The following is a 23,578-nucleotide window of genomic DNA, read 5'->3' as shown; positions in this document are numbered from 1 at the left end:
GTCTTGCCCTGGCTGCGGGCTGAACGATGCAAGGCCCCATGACAAGGGTTTAATACGCAAGTCTCCTGAGAGCTCCGCGACAAGCTCAGTAGGTGGCCACACACTACCAGCAGCACCACTGTACAGATGAACAGAAAGAGAGGCACAGAGAGGTTAATAAATTGCCCGAGGTCACACAGCCATTAATTGGTGTTACTGGCATTCAAATCTGGGGGACGTCAGCCATAAATCTATGCTCTTAAACATTCCACCATATCATAAAACAAATGAACTGGCGGAGGGATGAGAAGAGATTCTCTAGTGCTGACAGTTTATTTGAAGGAAAGGGGAAAAACATTTTTTCCAAGTGAATCTGGGTGAAGACACTTCCGCCTCACTGGAAGCCTCACTCTGGAGGGAGGATTTTGCTATCACTTGGTTGAGAGCCCTTCAACTGCCTCCCAGAGGAGCAGCTGCCTTAAGTTCTCCTGCCAGTGAGGGACGCTTCTCTAGCCACTTGCCCTCTGCAAACACATTGGGAAGATTTGTGCTGAAAGGTGAGTGTCCAATTACCTGGCTTTGCTGGTTTAATCTGAGCGAAGTCACAGGAGGCAGGCGAGGATTTCCCATCATAAAGTCCCCCTTGGACCACAGGCCCAGGCAGTGTGTGTGTGCGTGCGCGGGCGAACAAGCGCTACGCGCTTCTGTGTGTTTCCTGGTTGATGATAATCTTTTCAAATCCACTTACACATAACTGGCTTCGACAGCGCTGTGGAGGCTCCTACGAGCACCATTTCCGTGCTGGAACTTGCCTTTGTGTTCACACAAGGCAATGACCCCTAGTGACAGCATTTAATTTTTAACAGGTGGACAAACATGTCCAGCTGCCACTGGAGTGGCAGATACATCCAACTTTCGAGTGACAACAATTGGCCCTTGGGTTGAAATATTTTACATTATAAAGACTAAGCTCCCTTGCGGTCTGTGGCAATGGAAAGTCAGACTCGTAGAATATCATTTTCACTTCTTAAATTATTTAACAACTTGAGACTTTGATTTTACATCACAAGAGTAGTAATTTACTGCCTTAACTGTCACAGACTGAGGAGGACAGAAGTAACTGTGGATGCCCAGCTCCTGTTAACTGAGGTCACAGGACAGAGTAGTGGTCTTCACCCATGAGGGTCTTGAGATCATTCGAAGTGAAAACACTGGTAGACAAACAGAGGACTCACTTGGCACATACTGGCCAAGGCATAATGAACTCAAGAGGCTCCAGCAGAAAAGCATCCATCGCATGAAATCGATGTTGTTAATTTGAATTCGATTAGTATTGCAACTCTGTATTTCCTTGGTAATTTTGTTTATATTTTACAATCATTTAAGTGCTATAAGCTCTTATGCTGTGAGTATAAGAAATCTGTACCTAGCGATATGTTTTTACCTTTAAAGATCAGAGTGTTTTTAAATCTGTCTTTCTGCAGAGCCATGAGAATTACATACATTTAATGTGCCCTCCACCACTCAGGTCTGAGAGACCCCAATGCAGTGGGATGAGCAAAGTCGGGGGGCCAAACGAAAATGAGTTTAAATCCTGGCTCTGCCACATAGCAGCTGCCTGATCTTGGGTAGTTCCCTCTTGACCTTTCTGGGCCTCAGTTTCCTCATCTGATGGGAATTATAACATTGGCATCACAAGTCAGCTGTGAGAATTTAGAAAGATGTTTTGAGGAAAGTGCCAAGCATGTAGTAGGCACTCACTAAAAGTGAACTTCCTGCCCTTCTCTCTAAGTTTTACCCCCATGTGCATGCCACTCTCCTGTTTCTCTATTTTCACAAGTGGAAGACAGGCCAGGTTGAGCAGCCACATCCACGGTCAGTGACAACCTTGCTTAACTATGTCCATTTTATTCTTCCTGCTTTGTTTGAACCAGGGGCAAACGAGCCCCAGTGGCCATCAGGAAGGCAGAGAGGTGGAGGGAGACTGAGCTCATAGAGCTGCCACCTGTCTCCCCAGGAAGGGGAAAGCCAGTCCCTCATGTGAGGGCAGTCAGCAGACCTGGCAGCAAACTGGGGCAGCCTCTGCAGCCTGGGATGTGACAGAGGAGCAGCTGCCTCCAAGGGGCCCCTGCAGGCACACTTGGCCGCTTTCCTCTGGGTTCCACCCAGGTTCCAGCCCAGTTGAAGACACGGCCATATGGCAGCCGGCTCCTCTTTGGGAAGAAAGAGATTGGTCCCTCCGAGACTCAAGGGAGCAAAGTCAGAGAGAAGAGGCTGGCAGTGTCCCAGACCCAGAGTCTTGGAACCATCCCAAAGCCTCCAGGTATCACCAGCGCACAACTCAGAATTCATTACCCGCCCCTCCCCCTCAGCCCTCAACCTCTGCCTCCAGTGGCATTTAGCCACATAAAATCAGAGACGGTCACTCAGCACATGTTTATCGGTCAGCCACTATGGCCAGGCAGACATGCCTATTCTCTTGACAAGCAGCTGGAACATGCAGGGCTTCTAAGTTTTACATTGAAGGCTAACAGAGTTCCCGGACCCTAAAATGTGGCAGGTGTTCAGCATAAATGATCTCAACTAATCTCAGAACCATTAACCCGTCCCACACGTGAGCAAACAGCTCAGAGAGGTTCAGCAGAGAGCTGACGAAGACAGAGCTCCATCCTCGGACTGTCTGATCCCCAAGCTCTCATTCGTCCCACCACGCCACACTGCCTTCTGAGCTTAAGAGGGGAAAAGAGATGATGTTTTATTGAACACCTACTAGGAACCAGGGATAGGGATTTTCCTAGATTTCACCTTTTTATATTCATAAGAAGCCTACAATGCAATTGCATGAAAAATACATAAGAAATTCAAAATGAAATGCTAATACGGGAGGATTTCAATAAAAATTCAATATTAAAATGACTTAACAAGAATAACTAGCTTTTAAAGAGTTGTTAGTATGTGCCAGGCACTTCTCTAGGCACTTAACCAAATTAACTCTTTCACAGCAACTTTATGAGGCATAAACCTGTCTTATCTCCATATCACAGATGAGGAAACCTAGCCAACAAAGAGGTTAAGTAATCCAAGGACACTGTCATTCAGGGGATACCAGATTTGGAGTCTTTGGGGCAATAACTTTATTTTTCTGAGCCCTGGGTTAGAAAAATGGGAAATGAAAATTCCACCTACTGCCCAGGTAATTCTGAGGAAAAAGTGGGGAATGAACATAAATACACTTTCTTATCTTTAAATGCAGGATGCCAGTAAGGTCGTATTTTGTTTTGTTTTGACTGATACCTATTGTGACATTATTTCTTTAGAAAGCAGGAGGCTACAGCAGAACACGCAAAGGTTTGTGCATGTAATCCACAAGCATTTATTGAGCACCTGCTATGTGCCGCACTGTTCTAAACACTGGGGCTGCAACAGTGAACAGAGCAAAGCTCTGCCCTTGTGGATCTTCCACTGTAGCAAGGGAGACACTGAGCAAACACATAAGCAAATAAAAATGCAATTGGACGTTAGCTAGTGATTAACTAAAAAGAAAAATAAACCCAGCTAAGGGAACAGAGGATGGTGTTCAGATGATTTTTTATCAGAGACCTGAATGAAGCGAGAGACACAGCTATTTGGATAGGACAAGAGCATTGCCGGCAGGGAGCCCTGGTTGGGGGGAGGGGGGTGATTGGTGCATTTAAGGACAAATTAAGAAGCCTGTGTGTCTGAAGTAGAGTGAATGGAGGAGAGTCACAGTTGAGTGTAGTAGTCATCTCAGACTAAACCAGATGGGACCCTGTAGGTGTGCTACCTATGAGATACATAAAAATGTATACAGTGGGCGGCAATTCGTGCCGTTTGCTCACTGGTCTTCTTTGTGTGAGATTCCAGCCAATCACCACAAACCCCGTGTTCACTCTTTCCCTCCTAACCAATCCAATGGGGCATTATATGCTGTAGTGGGCATATGGCTTCGAAAGCATTCATTCAGTTCATCCATTCCTTGGACATTCACTGAGCACCCAGTGTAATCAAGACCCTTGCTGGGTGGTGGGGATACCCTGTGAATAAAACATACATATAGTCCCTGCTCTAACTGCGGGCATTCTCTAGTGAGGGAGACAGGAAGTAAACCAAGTCAGAGTGCCTGGTGACAAAGGCCCTTGCTGCCAGTCTGGTACTGCTCAAGAGACGGCGGAAGGCACAAGAGGAGCTGGGAAAGGAGAACACTCTGCCTCCAGGCTCCGAAGCTCCCTCCCTCCTGTGCAGTGGGTCCAGGCCGTATGTCAGTGCTGCCAATTCACATCACAGCCGGTAATGGGCAAATGAATCATTGCAAACCACAGAAAATCCCCCAACCTCATTTGAGTCAATAGTTGGAATCATTTCCCTCCACAAGCCTTTCACTAGCTACACTAACCCAGCAAAATTTATTGTGGCATCGTAGCTCCCAGTACTTGTTGCTCCCACCACCTTGCCCACTCTCTGGCAAGGGCTGAGATGGTGTGTGGGCAAGTCTGGAGACAAGAGAAGGTGGGCAGGCTACCTCCGACCTGAGGACATGACGGAAACACAGTAGCTCTTTAAAAGGCCAACACTCCAGCGGAAGGGACAGGCAAGGAAACAGGCCAATGTGCCATCTCAACATGGTGTGGGCAGTGTTACAAAACGGGCAAGCGCGAGTGTCATGGGAAACAGAAGGGGGCGGCCTGTTCTCTGAGGCAATGTGTGGGAAGGACGGGATTCTAAGGAAGCCTTCCTAGAGGAAATTACGCATAAATTGAGAGCTGAAGAGCCAACAGGAGGCATCCAGGGGGTGGGCAGAGAAGACGGGGTTGGAGGGTAGTGGGGAAGGGAGTACAGGCAGAAAGCATGTGGAAAAGTCAGAGAGAGGAGCCAGCACAGTGGATCGTGGGAGTCAGAGCAGCTCAGGATGGCTGGAGTGTGGCTTCTGAAGGTGGATGAGGCTGGGGGCCTAAGCAGCAAATTGTGGTGGGTCCTGCAGACCTTGCCATGGAGTTCGGAGCGTATCCTTTAGGAATGGGGGGAGAGGTATCGGAGAGTGGAGAGTGGATTTGAAATGGGTAAGAGGGAACCAGGGAAGCCGCGGGAGGTTGGAGGGTGTTATAATAGCACGTGGAGGTTCGGTGGTGGTCTAGGCTACGGCACGAATGGTTCGAGACATGTTAAAGAACTGGCAATGAGATGAGAGCGGCATGGAGAGGTAAAATCAAGGACAACTTCCATATCTGCAGCTGGGAAAGCGGCTGGGTGAAGGCAGGGAAGAGTGAGCCTCTGGGAAGAGGAAGCAGACTAAGTTCAGCCCAAGGTCCAAGTACCTGCGGGATACGCATAGGGAGATGTAAAAGACGGGCCTGGGTTGGAGACAGACTTGTGGATGGCCAGGATGTAGATGAAGATTAAAGCCAGGAGGAACTTACATAGAATGAAAAGATAAGAGGGCCAAGGGGACAGCCCCCAGGACACCAAGCTTACAGGATAATCAGAGAAGGAGGAGCTTGAGAAGGAAACCAGGCCCCGGGTGTAGGGGAGCGGTCCCAGGCGCCAAGGGAAGAGGGCACATCAGTGGGCTAGAGTGCTCGGCTGGGTCAAATGCTGCCACCAGGGCAGGGCAGAGGCCGGTGAATACAGTAGGGACGTGTAAAAATGCCTCCCACACTAGCACTCGGGAGAAAGAGGTGTTGGAAACCTTTGTACCCTACCTCTTTATTACCCACTGCTCTACATGAACCTGCAGGACTGAAATCTAAGATCCATTTAGTTCCATGTTTCCCAAAGGATGATCGAAAAACTGTAGCCCCATGAGATAAAAGACAGACAGACAGACACACACACACACACACACACACAGGCACACACGAAGTCAGGAGTGGAATAAATTTTTGGAAAGGTTATGCACTGTACTCCCACATTAGAGTTTGACAATGCAATTAGTGTAGTAAAGGCTCTGAAAAGCCCTGCAGTTAGGAAACCTGTTTGACCTCAGTTAACCTGGCATTCCTCCAACTTATTGACAATGGAGCCCCATTATGGTGTAACCCTACCAGTATTTCTCCAGCTGGCATTAGCAAAACACACTCAGGAAACCACAGACATGTCTGATAAAGTGTCTGCAGCTGGCAAACCACTGGTAAAAAGCATCCTCTCCTGAGCTTAAGACAGAAGACTTCCCTGGTCCGGGTTCCCTCATTGGTTGGGTGCCTACTAAGTGGTGACACAGTCTGGAGGGTGGGAGACATGGAACATTTGTTGCATGCTCCTGGTGAGGATATGGCTAGCCAAATAACCAGGCAGAGGCTGGCCAGTTGGGAGGGATGAGGGGAGCAGCCATATGGTGAGGTGGCCCTCTCTCCTCTAAGAAGTATGATGTTTGAGGAACTGGAAAACATTGGATGACGAGGGTAGTGAAGAACACTGGTGAGGGCCATTCTCAAAGTGGTTGTAGCTGTTACCATTTATTAAGCACCTAATATGTGTAAGACAATTTACGTAATAATAATTAGTAACAGCTAACTTTTCTTGAATTCCTACTATGCACCCAATGCTCTCCTAAGTCTGTTAGCTTATTTATCCTTTCAAAAACTAAAGATATTTATGTTCTCATTCACAAGATAAGGAAACTGAGACACTGGAAGGTGACATTTCTTGTCCAAGGTCATGGCTTTTAGGTGACAGAGCTGGGATTTGAACCTAGACAGTCTGCTCCAGGTACTATACTCTTAAACTCTACATTCTACACCCTTTAAAAACATCCCACTGATACTTGAACTTGGCTTGCTGGAGTCTGAATCTAAAGTGCTAACCATTGCACCCTGGGACCACTCACATTATTTATGTTCTTTGATCTTCACCACAGCAGTTTGAAGTAATGTTATTAACCCCATTTGCAGTGGAGGCTCAGAGTATTTAACACAGCTCAGAGTGGGTAGCACTGAGGCTCTTGAAGCCAGAGGTGGAGGGGTCTGGCTTCAAAGCTGATTCTTCTAGGTCTATAACCTCGTGCCACCCAGACTGCTGTCGTTTTTACAGGCTGCAATTGAGCAATAGTCAGCATATTTCACAACTGCTGGGGCCTAGGCCTTGGCCAGGCAGAGTGGGTGCTGGCCATGGTGCTGGAACAGCATCCCGGAGACACCCGTGTCAGGTCCAACACAGGATGGAAGAAATGGGGGTGTCAAGGAGATCCTGGAGGAGGGGCTAGCGTGACCAGGGCAGTGGAGACAAGGGGAGTCTGGGGCTGTTTGGACAGCAGTCATTTGACAGCCAATGTAGCTATTTGGCATATACCTGTGGAATGTCAGCCTTGGCTGGGATTGAAAACATAGCTATTTGCGGTTCTAGTAGCCTTGACCTTCAATGCTCCTCGAAGCAGTGCCAGGTGGGCTTAAAGACAGTTCCCTTCTGCAGGGTTGGCTTCCTCAGAGGAGTCCTCACCTGACCTGGGGTGATGACCTTGAGCCTCAAATAGGTTAGATTCATTTGCAGCATTTTACAGTCACATGCTACAGCCCCAATCTGAGAAAATGCAGATTTCCAAGCACAGAGTGGCCGGAACCCTTCATCACCTCTACCAGAGCTGCCAAAAGTAGTGTCCTTGAGCCAGAATCTGCAGGCCTCAAGGCTGGGAGGCATCATCCCAGCCCAGGCAGTCCCTCCAAGATGCTAGACACATACACACACACACACACACACACACACAAAGATGCTGAAGTTGCTCTTAATTGAAGAGCCTGCAGAGCCCTCTGTGCATTGTGGACCTAATTAAGTTCTGACATCGTATCAAATTGAATCCTTTCATTAAACATTTATCTTCAGATTCTAGAGTGTCACAACACCACATTGTTTTAAGTGACAGAAATGCAAACAGTGTTTGCCTTCCCAGCAGCAACCAAAGTGCTGCTCTTAGCAGTCAATGGTGGGCCAGAGGCATGGCATGGCAAGGCAGGCCTTTCCAGAGCCCGCTCCCTCTTCCTCAATGGCTGGCAGAAGCCTCATGGTCCCTAGAGCTTGCCTCCACCTCTCCCGTGCACACCAGTCAACTAGTGCCACCAACTCCACCTCCCTCCTGGTCTTCGTCCTCGCTGAGCTGCCTGGATCAGCTGCAACTCCTCTCAGCAATTCTCCTCCCTCAGAATCCTTCTCCTCCCGGGAGTTGTGGAGAGGCAGAGGGGGCTGGCTCATGGTCTGCTCCTCTCCGAGTACCCACTGGCTTGGGAGCCAGGGCTCACTGGTCCATTCTCTGTCCTACCCCCAACCCCTCCAGACTATGCAGGGCCTTCAGAGCAAAGATTCTGACTTTTTTACCCTTATCTGCTTCCACAGCAGTGCCTAGCACAGAGAAGGCACCAGTGAGGGTTTTGTTTAATCGGCCATTAAAGACCAAGTCTTGCCCTCAGCTTTATGGTTTTGAGAATCCTCTTTGCATTTCTCCCAAAGGTGATCAAGTCCTTGGGGACTGATTCCTGTTGATGAGACTCATGGGAGACCCACGTTTCCCATTTCTACATGTAAGTGGCTTCTGAGGGTGGAACCTCTCTACTGGGTAGAGAGACAATTCTGAGTCACCTTCTTCCCACCTGGATGATCTTTTTAAACACCAAAAATACTAAAGCTCGCATTCTGATGGTTCTTTTTTCTAGATATGACAAGGCCCACCACTCTTGTGATAATAATGTGTACTGAGAGCCCACAATATGCACCAATCTAAGAGCTTTACACATACATTAACAACCCTCACAAGGAATGGGAAAAATAGGTAATATTATCATCCCATTTTACAGCAAGGAAACTGAGGTCCAGAGCAGTTAAGCAACTTCCCCAAGGCTCTACATCCAGGTATTCTGATAGATCTGTCCTGAGTTTTTATTAAAAAGAGTAGCTAATCTTTATCAAGCTCTATGGGCCTCCAGCCCCTCATCTGTAGAACAGATCATGGATAGAACCCACCCAAGGGACTGATGTGGTAGGTAAATCAGGGGAGATGTAAAGTATTGGCACAGAGAGGATCTTTAATAAATATCAGGGGGTCCCCCATATCCCCTGAGAGAGAACGGAAAATGCACAGCTCAATCCCTGGCCTCAATGCACCAGAATGCTATTAGGAAAATGGCACAAAAACTGGTGAGATCTGAAATAATAAGACAGGACAGCAATACAAGAGCTGTCACGAGGCAGTTTGTGGTTAATTGCCAGATGAGTGATCTTGGAGATGAAAGGAGGGAGAGGCAGCTCTGAGCTGCAGGGATCAGGAGGGCTCCTTAAATCCTCACTTCCAGGGGATGAAAGGCACCTCAGGATCATCTATTCTACCTCCTGGAAATGCCTTCTGCGGCATCCTTCAAAGGCAGCCAACCACCTTCCACATGAACCCCTCCAGCAACAGGGAGCTCACTACCTTGGGAGTCAGTTCAGAAAACCACAACACTCTCCCAGCTACCAATCTGACATCTCACTCTCCCCTTCATAGGGCTGGACTAAGGTGAGGTACAAAACTGACGGAGGTGCTCAGTGCACCTGCCCAACCCTGAGAGCAAGTGCCTCCTTAAATTTGGACCAAGGTGCCCCACCTAGTCTAGTGTTGCTTGTAGAATTCCCACCCATGGTTCCTAGCTCTCCTAGCCCAGTAAAACAGGCATCATTTTAGGTAGGAAAGAGGGAGGACTTTTTTTGGCTGGGAGGGCAAGTGTGAGCAAAGGTGAGGAGGGGGAATAGGCAAATGCTTTTCTGAGCCCAGAGTAGCTGGGAGAGAAGAGTCAGAGCAGACGAGGTGGGAATCTCTGGGTCCAAGTGGACATAGCTGAGAATGTCTGAGTCTAAGACATCTGCTCTTTGTGCTGCAAGCAATGGGAGTTGGGAGATTTCGGAGTGAGCCAGTGTGTTTGGCTTGGAAACAAGAATGTGGTTAGACAGATCCCCAGGTCTATGGATCCTTGTCCCATGAAACGTTTCCATTTGTGGGTCAGTGGTTTACGTGACATTTGACCACTTAGGCCTGGATCTCAGCCATGAAACTGAATGGGCCCAAGCAGCTAAAAAAAGAGCCAAAGGGGGCTGGGGAAAATCAATGTTCAGAAAATTAAGGTGGATTTTCAAAGCAGGAAAGGCCACTGGGGCACTTTTTTCATTCCATAGAGAAATCTGGGCACCATATTGGAGATCTTCATGACTGCTAGCAGGAAGGAGTGTCCCTCAGAAGACAAAGTCTGTGGGACACATCCTGGCAGCAAGGTCTCATGATCTTGGTGCGTGGAGTAGCAGAAGAGAAGCTATGTCTGTAGAGATGTTTATTTCCCTGGCATCTATTATGAGACAGGAACGGTGTCCATCAGCTTTCTTTGTGCATTACCGTGTTCATTTTTACAACAACCTTACTCCCATTTTACAAAGGGGGAAAGCAAACCTTAGAGAGGAAACATGACCTGCCCAAAGTCACACACTAGCGAGTGTGGGAGTAGCAATCTGTCCAGGGTTTGGAAAGTATACACATGAAAGGAGAAGTGTATGTCTGGCACGGGCTCATTCACTAAAGGATGGCCGTGCTAACTGGCCTGCAGCTCTGCAGGGGCTTTGCATTTTACCAAATGGGTTTATTAGCTCTCATTTCATCTATTCAATTATACCATCAGAGAAGCAGCACTGGCCCATTTCCCCATTTTACAGATAAATGATCTCAATTTACTTCATATCCATCCACTTCTCTCCATGCCCACCGCCCCCACGCTGCCAAGCCACCTCCATCTCTTATCTGGACTACTCCTGTCAGTGTGGTTCAGGTAAGAGACCCAGTGGCTTTGACAGGGCTTGTGGTTTCCAGTCTTCCCTCCAGTCTATTCTCAGCCACCAGGGCCATCAACCTAAAGCACAAGTCTGGTCACATTAATCCCTGCTTAACCTAAGTTCATACTTTGAATGGCTTATTAGGCTCTGAATAATCCGACAGTGGCTGCTGTCTCTCACTGGTCTCACACACACACACACACACACACACACACACACACACACACTTATTTCCAGACCAACCATCTGTCCTTCCGACAGACCCACGCTCTGGGCCTTGGGATCCCATCCTCTCTCTGGTTAACCCTTGCTCTTCCCCCTAGCACCTCCCTTCCCTCCCTTCATCTGCCAACTTCTACCTATCTTTTGTGGCTCATCTGAGATGGGGCTTCTTCCAGGAAGCCTTCCTGGCAACCCACCACCATCCAGCCTGAGCCATGCATCCTCCCACCCACCTCCAGTGTCCTGTGCTCTGCTGTATCAACAGAGCATAGTGGTCACCCAGAACCCCACTGTTTAGGGTCAAATCCTAGCTCCTTCGCTTACACTAGCAGTGAATCCTTAGATGCAATTCCTCCACCTCCCTGTGCTTCCATTTCCACACCTCTGAAGTGGAGAAAATAATGAAAGGTTTTAAGGATGAAATGTAAAGTGCCCAGCCCAGTGCCCAGCTCATGGCAGCTTCTCCAAAGGGCCAGCTGTCACCGTCCCTGCCCTTAACATTGTTTACACTCTGGGTAATGGAAGTTAATTATTTGTCCAGGTGTCTCCTAGGCCCATAGCTCTTAGGGACATGGCATGCCGCTGCATTCTATTGCGGCGCCTACCTCAACCGCCACACCTAGTAGGCACTCAGTGAATTGGAGGACTAGCTAAAATACTGAGTCAAAAAGGGAACAACTTGCTCCAGATCACGTGGGTAATAAATGGCAGAAGGAGGGCTCAGAGACAAGCTCTCTCACTGAGTGGCACGGCCGTCTTTCCTCTCTACCACAGGCTTCTCGAGATGAATGTAGAGCCGCTGGTAGATGACAGTATTTATTCATTGTCTGCCTGCTCCTGGGGCTCTGGGGTTGACACAGTCATTTGAACAGTCCTGTCTTGTAGGATCTAAACGTATCAGGTTCCCGTACTCCCTGGGCATGTCTCCACCAGGGAGCTCTCTTGACACGTCAGAGTGTAACCACCATTCTCTGACTAGTCGGTGCACTTCTTGAGGGCAGGGACTGTGTGTGACCCATCTGTGCTACCCAGCGTGTGGCCCAGCAATGGGAAACAATACCTACCACTTATCGAACCCCTACTGGGTGCCAGGAATTATGCTAAGCCCTCTCAATGCAGTACTTTATGCAACTCCACCCTGTGAGATAGATCTGTCTCCCCATTTTACAGACAAGACGACTGAGGGTCAGAGAAGTTCAGTGGTATAACTGGGATAGGAACCCAGTGGCCCACCTCCAGACTCTGGCGCTAACTGCTGATCTTTCCTGCCTCTCTAGTGGTAGGAGTTGAATTGAACTATATTTTGGGAAGGTTCCTTCATAGTCTACTTCATGGAGTATGTTTAGGTTAGTTCATTACCTGTGCCAAGGGTCCTTAACCTCATCAGGAACAGGCTTTCAATTACATTGTGGTGTGAAGTGGGTCTGAGGTTTTCCTGTCCCTGGGGGCCTGCCCGTGTCAGCACTATGTCCAGGAAGCCATATGTTCAGGAGGGGGACCCAGAGCTCAAGGTTGTGATGAAGGTGCCTTCAAGTTCAGAACCCAGATCCTTCAAATTCTCAGTGTTGGTGAGGTCAGGCCCTTATCAATCTACCAGCCCATGAGCACACCCTCTCCATGACACCCAGAGTCCCCAGTGTGGGGCCCTGACCCCATCTCCAAGGGCTCTTCTATTATCTCTAAGTGTCAACAATTGTAGCTTGCCTATTGTCACTGGGATCGATTACATCCTTGCTGTCTGAGGTCAAACCCATCATCTTACACCCCTTCCCAGCCCCCTTAGTCCAAAGCTGGCATACCCTGTCACACGCTGTTCTTAGCAATGCCCCCATCTCCCTCTCCCATATTCATAGCCACAGCTGGCACTGCACAGTAGAAAAGTTTATCCTGAACAAAGAGGTTATGAGGAACATTGAGACGCCTTTTAATTAATTCATTCAGTTATTCTTTAGATACTTCATAAGCACCTACTATATGCGAGCACTCAGGGTTCAACAAATTGCCTTCTTAAAAATGTGTTTGATATTAAATACATTAAAAAGACTATTTTAACATGTATGATTGTGTTTATTAGGGTTAAGTTCAGCTACCAGATTTTTTTTAACTAAAATTAAAAAGATGGTTTATTTCGCTCTCATCGCACAGCTCTAGAGATAAGATGTCCAGGGCTAGTACGCCCCCACAGTGGCATGGCCCAGATGCCCTTACCTTATTCTACTATCATGCAGCTCTCCATCCTCAAGGTTATGTCATGGTCCAATAAGGCAACCTTGGACCTCCATAGTCCATGTGCGAAGAGGAAATAGCTGAGAAGGGCACATCCCATGAAGGACATTTCTCAGAAGTTGCTCCCAGCACTTCCACTTACATCCCTTGGTCAGAACTTAGTCACATGGCCACCTCTAGCTGCAAGAGAGGCTGGTAACTAGTCTACATTCTAGGAAGCCGTATGTCCAGGCAAAATGTGGGAAGACAGAGAGAGCGGGATACTAGGAAACAGCCACCAGGCTCTGCCACAGTGAGGCATAGACAACAACAATAAAATGAGCACCTGTGCATGTGCCATCGGGCTAAGAATGGAGCATCCCCAGTACATTAAAGGGGCCCGCCCTGCCACATCCCATGCACTGCCCCCTTGAATCCTGGGTGTATCATCGCCTTGCCTGACTTTACAGTTTCACCACAAATGTATGTATTTTTAAGCAATCCATGGTCTAATCGCACAGTTTTTAACTTCATGAAAATGGAACCATACTATATGTATTTTCCTGGAGCTTGATTTTTTTATGTTCAATATTACATTTGTGGAATTCACCTGTGCTGACATGTGTGGCTGTGACCCACTCACTTCCACTGCTGACCCCATTGTAGTAAATACTCCACAGTATTACCATTCTCTGGCAACAGAAGTGTGGGCTGTTCCCAATGTTTGGCTGTTACAAGCAGTGCTGTCACAGACATACTATACTCATCCTGTGCATACACACAAGTGTTCCTCCAAGGCAAATTTCTAAGAGAAATTGCTGGGTTGTGGGGTATACACATATTTTTATATTGTCAAATAGGCTTTTAATAAGGGAGGCACAAAATCTCCTGGTGCCCCAGGGATTCTAATAGTTGGAATAATGCTCATCTGTTTAAGAGAATGGAATGTGTAGCACACTCCCTGCCCACACACATGTGTGCAGGCATGCACACACACACACACACACACACACACACACACACACACTGACTCATTCTTTCATCTATTTGTTCAATAAACATTTGTCACGTAGCCATTATCACTAATTATAAAACACACCATCAATGTAACAGTGAGTAAACGAACCCATCAATTATGAGACACATCCCTACTTCAGAAACACTGGAATGTTCATGTGAGCATCTTGGAATCCAGGGAAATGAGGTATGCTTAGGGAACTCTCTAGAAGAAATTCTGCCCTTAGTGAGCTTATAGACTGGTAGCCATTTGTTCCTAAACAATGATGCCAGAACCCAAAATATGATCAAAACAGATATAAAATGCTTGAAACCCTCACGACCCAGCCCAAAGTATGGTCCACCAGGAACCCTACCGGGTCAGCGCTGCCTGGGAGCTCATGAGAAATGCAGACTCTCAGGCCCCAGACCATTCCCACTGAGTCAGAATCTGGCTTAACATGATCCCCAGCTCATTCCTATGCGCATTACAGTCTAGAAACACTGCATGGGAGCTATGTGAGGGAGACAGTCTTTCCAGCTAAGAGCAGTCAAGAAAGGCCTCCCAGCCCGGCCAGGCGTGGCTCAGTGGTTGAGTGTCAATCTAGGATTCAGGAGACTGCGGTGCAATTCCCAGTCAGGGCACATGCCCAGGTTTCGGGATCGATCACCAGCAGGGGGCATGCAGGAGGCAGCCAGCTGATCAATGACTCTCATCTTTGATGTTTCAACTCTCTGTCCCTCTCTCTGAAGTTAATAAAGATATGTTAAAAAAGGGAAGGAAGGAAGGAAGGAAGGAAGGAAGGAAGGAAGGAAGGAAGGAAGGAAGGAAGGAAGGAAGGAAGGAAGGAAGGAAGGAAGGAAGGAAGGAAGGAAGGAAGGAAGGAAGGAAGGGAGGAAGAAAAGGCCTCACAGAAGGTGTCATTTGAAGAAGAGAGCAAAGGAATAACTACATTCACTGAGCGCCTGCTCTGGGTTAGGAACGCACCAGGGGCCTTCATTTCTGTCATCTCATCGAGTCCTCAGAATCACCTCACCAGACAGAGATTAATTACCTTTTCTACAGCTATGGAAACTGAGGCACAGAGAGGTCACATAACTTGCTCATGGCCATACAGCTAACAGCTAGCAGAGCCAGGCTTAGAAATCAGATCTTTCTGAGTCTGGAGCACAATCTCTTCCCCTGCATCACATGAAAGGAACTAAAGAAGTAGCTGTGATGATAAGAATGAGGACAGGACACTACTGGGGATTGTATGAGCAAGTGCTCGCTGTGGGGTCAGGACTTCTAGGGGGTGAGAGCCCAGGACAAATGGAAAAGGCAGGCTCAGGGAATAGAGACTGAGCTACAACAGACTTCTTACCCCATTCTCACCCCACCCAGTGTCTGCACAGGAGATAGCACATAGTAGGCATTCAAAGCAGTCCAATGAATGAATAAACAACAGGCAAATAAGCAAGCCACACGGGCTGTTGTTTTGAATCCTCCAGCACCAGCTGGTGCCAGCGCTGTGCTGGGGGCTGGTGTTCCAGGAGGAGCCAGGCATCACTCACCTGCTAAAGGTCTCCGAATCCCTGCCCTCAGGGACGGCCCTGCCAGCAAAGCAAGGCGCCAGGAGCAGGAATGATTTAAAACACAGAGAAAGCAGCTCCCGCCAAACCCTTCATTTGCTTCACTTAAAAAAATTACTGAGCCAGCCTCCACCCCGTGCCTCAGCTCCTCCATCGGCGCCCTCCCATCTCCCTCATGCTGCTCCTGCAACTCCTCCTGAAAAGTGGAAAATAGAACAGCTCTGTGCAGCCCCTAATGACCAGGTTTATGAAGAGCTTATTGAATCTCAAAGACACAAGACAGCGGTTGGTGTTGTGAGATATTAATGTGCTTTTCACAAAGCTGATGCAACCTCCTCTTAAACTACTTAATACCTACAAGCTGAAATTTCCAGCGTGAGCAGGTCAATTCCTGGAGGCAGAGCTGTGGCAGCCTTAGGCGCAGCCCCGGGCCTTTCCATCTTGAGTTGGCCTGAAGTCACTCGGCTCTGGGATTGGTGTGGCATCACTGCCCTTCTGGTAGGGGCTCAGCAGAGATTTCTGTAGTTATTGGGCCCCTTGGCAGAAAAATCACTTATAGTTCATGGTGGGACAGTCTCCCCTAAATCTCCTCATCCTCCAAAGGCTCAAAGACAGTGGACAGTTCAGCCTAGACCACAGGCCCCTGAGAGATCTGGCCCCGACCCTCTCCAGCCACCTCCTGCCCTCACCCTCGCCTACCCTGCGTTCTAAGTGCAAGCAATGTTTTTGAAATCTCCAATCCCACCAGGACATCATGTCTTTACACCAGCCGACCCCTCATGTTGGAGGCCCTTCATCCAGTAGTATCCTGATGGATGTGTAACAAATGACTCTATGGACAGTGAATGGGGACCTTGCGTTGTAATCTTTGCCAATTCCTGTGGTGCAAATACTCCCAGTGTGGCTGACTTCAAGCTTCTAATGTAAGTTAGGAAAGGATACCAACAGTCAGCTCCCATGAGCTGGTACAGTCAGCTCCAGCATTCCACTACCTTCAGGCCTCCTCGTTACCTCCAACTCTGCCCTGGGGAACTTTTCCTGACCCCCTGAGACAGTCTGTTCCTCCTGTGTGCCCAGAACTTCCCTGACTTTGCTCTTGCTGGTCCCTCTTCCTAGAATCCCTTCTCACCCTCCACCACTTCTTCATCACAACCCAACACACACGCGCATGCGACCTGCTTCTCCTGGCTACCTCCTCCACCCTCTGTAGCAGCTCAGCCACCTCCTCCTCAGGAGGCCTGCGTCAACACCCACACACTCACACACAGGCACCTACTGTGTGCACCCAGACAGGCTCTGCTCTGTCACAACACATATCCTGCTACGCAACAGCCTCTGCCTTCTGTCCCCCACCATAGACTGCAAGTTCTGTGGGACAGAAACTATATTTTCCCTCTGTCTTCAACAGGTTGCACAGAGAGCATAGCATACAGTCGATATTCCATAAATGTCAGCTAAACAACTCTGTTCCCACAAGGCTTATACATCCCTCTAATATAGTACGTGAGACATTACATTCCAGTAAATAACATCGCATTCAACGCTTTCTGACTGTCCCCCAGACTGTGTGTCCCTGAAGAGCAGGAGTCAGATTAAATTTCCTTCCACCACCCCAGGGCCAGGCACTTCGCCTTTAGTCACTATTTGGGGAGAGAGCCTGCCTAAGAATGAAGCCAACTGGAAGAAAAGCCAACACCAGATTTTTTGAGCACCTGGATCCATCTATGCCTGAAGACATACAACTCCGGGGCTTGATTACAAAAGGAAGTACAGCAGAACTCGAGGCTGGAATCAGGAAAACAAGAGTACACCACTCTTCACCGACTGTAGTGATGTCCATTGACATAGAGGTTCTACCAAATTTAAATTCTACCAAAGATGATTGAATGACACTGGTACCACCCCCCCTCATGAGCCTCATCACCGCATCAGTCAGACTGAGTCCAGGGCCACAGAGCTCCAGGTGCTCCTGGAGATCCCTTACACATCCCGCCAACCCTCACGGCCTCATCACCACCATCAGCCTCAAAGACCGCTGGGACCAATCAATCCCATTTTGGCCTTGGACCCAGGTTACCTTGGTCATCCTCACTACTAATCATTTGTCCCTCAGAGCTCTGTTCATCCCCTAGCTGACCCAATCTCCAACCTCCCCAGCCCCTCAAGTCCCAGCCCTGGGCTCTCTGGAATTTTGTCCCAATGTCAGCAGAACCCCCTATATTCTCACCTTCTTGCTCTGATGGAAGCCTGGCTTTCTCCCCTGCAGTCTCTTACATGGGGGTGTTTCATGGCCCACACCTCTGCTCTTCACTGCTGGTCATTAAATACTGGAATCCTACCTATCACACCAATCTGTCACAGTAAGTCCAGGGAAGAGGGCTGGTAGGGGTGGCTCCTGGATTTGACAGGCAGAGGACAGAGGGGCTGGGACTGAGGCCCCATCTGCTCTCCCTCCTCCCCAAGCATGGGTAGAAGGGTGAGCTCTGAGCCTCAACCCCAAGGTCCAGCCCAAGCACAGCTGCAAGGAGGCGTTCAATGGCCCAAGAAGAACAGATCCTTCCTACAGCCCCTAGTGGCAGGGCTGTGCTCACACCACTACCCCGAGAGCACTGCCTCTGGGGTTTTGCCCTTCCCCTCACCACCATCATCCTCTACTCTACCACTCCCAGCACCATCAATCCTGCCTCCTGGGTTGCTGAGAACATAGGGCTATTTTCACAGAGAAGTCCTCTGACTGACCAGATTAGTAGTAGAAAATTCAGTACTAGGTTCGGTACTCACTGAGACAGAATGACTCGTATGCAGCAAAGAAGGCCGGGAGCATCTGGTGTGGTTCCGTGTGTCCAACCGTGGTCCAGACAGGGCCATCATTTAGCTTGTAAGAGCCTCATCATCAAAAGATCACACCAATAATTTCTAAAAACCAACCAATAATTTGGGGCTTATTAGGATAATTTGATGAATCATTTGCACTTCAACTTTTAACTTAGTAAGCAGTTTCATAATATATACTTGATGTACATAGAAAATAAAAATGAATTTTAGTTTTGTCTTATATATTAATTGGGTGACCTTTCCAGTTGCTAAATACTCTGAATGTCATCCCTACCTCCTTGCAACCTGAGCCACCCAGTTCATGAGCTTACACTTGACCCTAGATTACCAATAACCACACTTCACACCCTCAGTCTTTTGCACCCACTCTTGGACTCCCATGCCTCACCCTTTCAGCTCACTCCCTGGCTCTAACAATTCTCTGACCCCCACCCTAGGCTTCCAATGCACTGATGCCCATCTTTCCACTGCCCTCTTTACCCAGCTTAGGGCCTGTCAGTTTTCATAATCACTCCCTCCCCTTCTTGCTCTCACCTCACAGACCCCCATCCCAGTTAAAGGCAACCCTCCAGCTAGACAAATTGCAGTGACATGCTTAAATGTGGCCTGAGAAAACCACAGGATCTCAAGAGGGACCTTGAAGCCACCGACACACATACTTCATGTCTCGAGCCTGGCCCATTCTCTCTCCTACTCTCATGGAGAAAAATTTGCTTCCCTTCCTCCTTCCTCGAATGTCCAACTCTGCCTCCCCTTCCTCATTCTCAGTTTATGATCCTGCTTCCCATTCCATTAAGAAAATAGAAGCAACCAGAAGAGAAGTGTCACAAGCCCCCACCATGTCTATCCACAGGTGTGTGCTGCCTTCCTGGTACAGTGAACGTACCATCACCCACCTCATGAAAGGCCACCCTTGCACTTGTGTCCTGGACTTCATCCCCCCTCACATTGCTCCTGCATTGCTCCTTCCTTTCTCTGGGCAAATTCTTCCGCTACTGGAACATTCCCACCAGCACCACTTATGCCTTGCCATCTCCCCCACAACAGAGTAGCCAGCAGGTGGTAGACATCCCACTGGCATAATGCAGAGGGGGGCAGAGGGAGGTAAAGGGAAGGAGACAACAAAGGATGTGGTGGGGGCTCAGGTAGCCAGACCAGCATGTGCAAAGATCCTGTGGTAGGAAGGAGCATGCAGGAAGGAAGGCCCAGGTGGCATGTGCACAGAATGATGAGGTCAGACTGAGGTTGGGTCAGACCCTGTTAAAGATGGTGAGCTTTTTCCTGAGAGCACTGGGAGCTGATGAGTATTTTAAGCTGGAGGTGGCTTGATCAGATTGGCATTTCCAAGGACAATTACGATAGCTCTGTAGAGAGACAGATAAGAGTGCAAAATGACCAGTGGGGAAGCTATTGCCATCCTCCAGGGAAGCAAGGAAGGCGGCCTAGCAGTGGGCGATGCTGTTGATGGAGAGCAATCAATGAGTTTGAGAGACACTGAGAAGCTAATACAGCAAGATGTTGTGATGGATGGAAGCTGCAGTGGGGAGAAGGAGATGTTGGCGATGATGGCTGGGCTCTGACTTGCACCAGGAAGTGAAGGAGAGACATTTGCTGAGCTAGCTGGTGCCTCCAGAAGGCCAGGCTTGAAGGAAAGATCATGAGTTCAGGTTTAGACCTGCTGAGTGTACAATGCCTTAAGACATCCACCAGGAGACATCAAATAGGCAGTTGACTACCCAGGTCTGGACCTCACAGGAGCATCCGGGCAGCTGATTATTTCACACAGCCTCTCAACAAGCATCTCTTCGCCTTTCTTCTGCACTAGGCTCCTTGCTAGGAGCCAACCGCCAGTCCAAGGATGGCTGAGGCACAGGCTTGTGCAGAGGGGCAGCCAGGCTGCATGGGGAGCAGGTGCAGGCATGCAGCCCTTAGAAGAGGGGTGTGAAGGCTCCATCTGCAAGCCCTTGGTTTGGGGTTGAGCACTGTCCCTGATTTGTTAGAAGACTTGGGGCATGTCAGGACCCTTCTCTACACCTCACCTCCTGCAGGCTTCCTTATAAAGATGCCTGGCATGGCATTGGCGCTGATGAAACATTTGTCAGATTGAATTGAGAGAAAATGAAAGTGCTTTGCAAAGTGCTTTTCAAACACACTGATTTGTAATTTTAACACTAGGGAGGATAGTATATCCTCTTAGCAGCTGGTATGAAGACACTTCTCAGGAGAGAGGGGTGTGTGGTTGGAAAGAGAGAGAAGCTGCTAGGGGAAGGTTGAGGCCTCCTATTAATGGACCAAGATGCACAAGGGCAGGGAGATGTGCTGGGGGGACAGAGAAGCGGGGAGACAACAGGTCAGGGGAAGGAGGGAGCAAGGAGAGGGACTGCCCAGAACACTCAAAGAGACCTGCCCTGTGGGAGTATTTTGGGTGAAACGTTGTGTTCTTGGGACTCACAAAGCTTCCGTAAAGTTACCAGAAGTCCCAAAATGCTTTGGGGAATTATTTTTCTTGCCGAAGTCAGGAAAGGAGGTGAATTTGGTACAGAGATGGCGAAGGGGGAGGGGGGCAGTTAGCCATTTTCTCTGTAACATGTAGCATATAATGATAGCTAGAAATACCTAAAACACTTATCTTCATGTAAGTATACCCGTGTCCTATATATGCCATGTATATAATATATACAGGTCTATGTTACAATGCTTTAAAATGCCTAAATAATTTCCACAGTATACAGTAAAGCCTTCTTTATGGGATATGCGGCTCAGAATTCTATAGGAAAATAAATTGCTAACATGTACTGAGGACTGTATTAATTAGGTTATATTAGCCGCTGTCACAGAAAAATCCCCAATGTCAGTGGCTGAATATAGTCAGTCCATTTCTCTCTCACAGCAGTGCCTCGAGCACGTTCACTAATGTGGCAGTGCTGTTCTGAGCACTTTATTTATGTCAGCTCATTCAATCCCCATGACTATCTACGAAAGCAGAATTCCTATGAATTCCTAAGAATTTTCCTCCCTTTCAGGTGAGGAAACTGAGGCATCTCAGTGCGCCTTGCCTGCCTCTCAGCCCTATACCATATCTCCCAGCTCAGGGCAAATTAGCCAACACTTGTACCTATGCTGCTGCTGGGGATACAACAGTCCCTGCTGTCATGAGGCGGATATGGTTGTAAATTCTATCCTAAGCATCTGTTTTTATGGAGATTGCACTGCATAGTTCTCTGATTCACTTAGTGACTGTTGGCAGGGGCCCTGCTGTGTGTGGCACTGGGCTGGAGTTTTCACCTAAGCCAGTTCTCACCTTCTCACTGAGCAAATATTTAGAGGCAAAAGCCCTGATTCCATCATTCCTGGGCATGAGTACTTAGTCATTTAGCCTCCCTGAGCCTCAGCTTCTTCATCTGTAAAATGGAGATGATAATACCCCCTCAGAGGCCTGTGGTAGAGCCAGAATGAGTCTAGTACAAGAGTCTGGCAGAGAGCCTAGCCCCCTGTGGGGACTCACCCCCTGGATTTCAGAGCCATTGGGGCCTGGGTGTGGTGAATTCCATGCCCTGCAGGTGGAATGCTGCTTTGCAAGCTTATCTAAAGTGCAGTGGGAATGTCTGTCAGCTTCAGTCTGGGGTCTGCCTCCTTTGGAAGGCTATCTACTTTCTCTCAAGCAAATTGTGGGGTGACCAGTGGAGCTGGGACACAGAGGCGACCACACGCACTGCACCAGGTTCATCATTCATGGGCCTCTTCAGTGGCAGTCCACAGCCCTAAACCAAACCTCCACCTCCAGCCTCCACCACCGAGCTTCCGCTAATCCTCAGAAGCCTCAGTGGAAGGCTGGATTTTGAAGTCTTAGGCCTCAGATCCTCTCCGAGAGCACTGCAGGGGAGGGGGCGTGTTTTGATTCACCAGGAGGATGTCCAAACAGACAAAGCAATACCGTCCTCTAGGGTGAGGGCGAGGACTGAACCAGCTTCAGCAGAGTGAGAGGTCAGGAAGAGGCCAGTGGGTCTGAACCCCGGAAACTGTGATGCCTGCCTCATGTGTCCTTTTTCCCCTTGTTTTCCAGGGAACTTCAAAGGCCTCTGCAAGCAAATTGATCACTTCCCAGAGGATACAGATTACGAAGCTGACACAGCAGAATATTTCCTCCGTAAGTGCATGCAATTTTTTATCTCCTTCATGGTGACGGGTCCTGCCCTCTAGCCTTCAGAGCACCAAACACCAGGACTGTCTAGAGGTCCTTGTCTCAGCAGAGGGCTGGAAAAAGCTGAGCCTTCCCCCTTCCCTCCTGTCTGGAGGCTAAACCTTCATGCATGCTGTTCCCTCTGCCTGCACCACTTTTCTTTCCCTTCTTTGTCCTACTCATCCACCAGGTTTCAGCTGAAACATCACCTCTTCCAGGAAGTCCTCCATGCCCCTGAACATATTCCCAGAGTAAGGCACTTTTGTCATGCTGTAAGGTCCTTGTTTATTTGGGCAGCCATCTCCCTCACAGTCCTACCAATGCTGCCAGGCCAGGGGCTCTTGTTTGCATTATATTTTCAGCCCAGTGGCCTCAGTAAATACTTCTTGAATAACTGAATGAAGAAACTTATCAGGCGGTGCCAGATTAGAATTTCTACTGAAACAATAGATCAGATTGTTTTTCCTCCCCCACAAGTCAAGTCAAAGTTGAATCCTGATGTAAAAGCTGCACTCTTAAATCCACCTGAGACATATTATCAAGAGAAAGCATTTGAGTCCCAAAGAAACATTCTCAAGAATTGGCAAAAACTAACAAGATGAAATGTTCCCTGAGAAAGGGATTTCCAAGAGAGGGATTGAGGGCCCTTGACACCTGGGACACCAAAGCCACCAGAGCAGAAGTGACTGAAGGCTCTGCTGGAGGCTCTCAGGCCTGCTCCTCCTGAGATCCGCTCTTCTCCCAGGAGCATCCCGCTCTGCCCCTCCCCTCCCAGTTGGCAGAGGGCTTAGCATTACC

At 48.6% G+C, this 23,578-nt stretch overlaps 1 protein-coding gene across 1 annotated transcript in view; it reads left to right on the top strand.

The window, feature by feature from the left end:
* CACNG2 (calcium voltage-gated channel auxiliary subunit gamma 2) overlaps positions 1-23,578 on the top strand; it is a 98,993-nt gene that overhangs the window by 65,539 nt on the left and 9,876 nt on the right. Inside the window, exon 2 of the mRNA XM_081130978.1 lies at positions 22,664-22,747. Within this exon, the coding sequence (XP_080987104.1) occupies positions 22,664-22,747 (84 nt within the window). The remainder of the gene's footprint in view (positions 1-22,663; positions 22,748-23,578) is intronic.

Source organism: Miniopterus schreibersii (assembly GCF_964146895.1).
Source record: "Miniopterus schreibersii genome assembly, chromosome: 2".
Classification (NCBI taxonomy): Eukaryota; Metazoa; Chordata; class Mammalia; order Chiroptera; family Miniopteridae; genus Miniopterus; species Miniopterus schreibersii.
The sequence above is the reverse complement of the archived record's forward strand: the minus strand, read 5'-3'. Positions and strand labels throughout refer to the sequence as shown.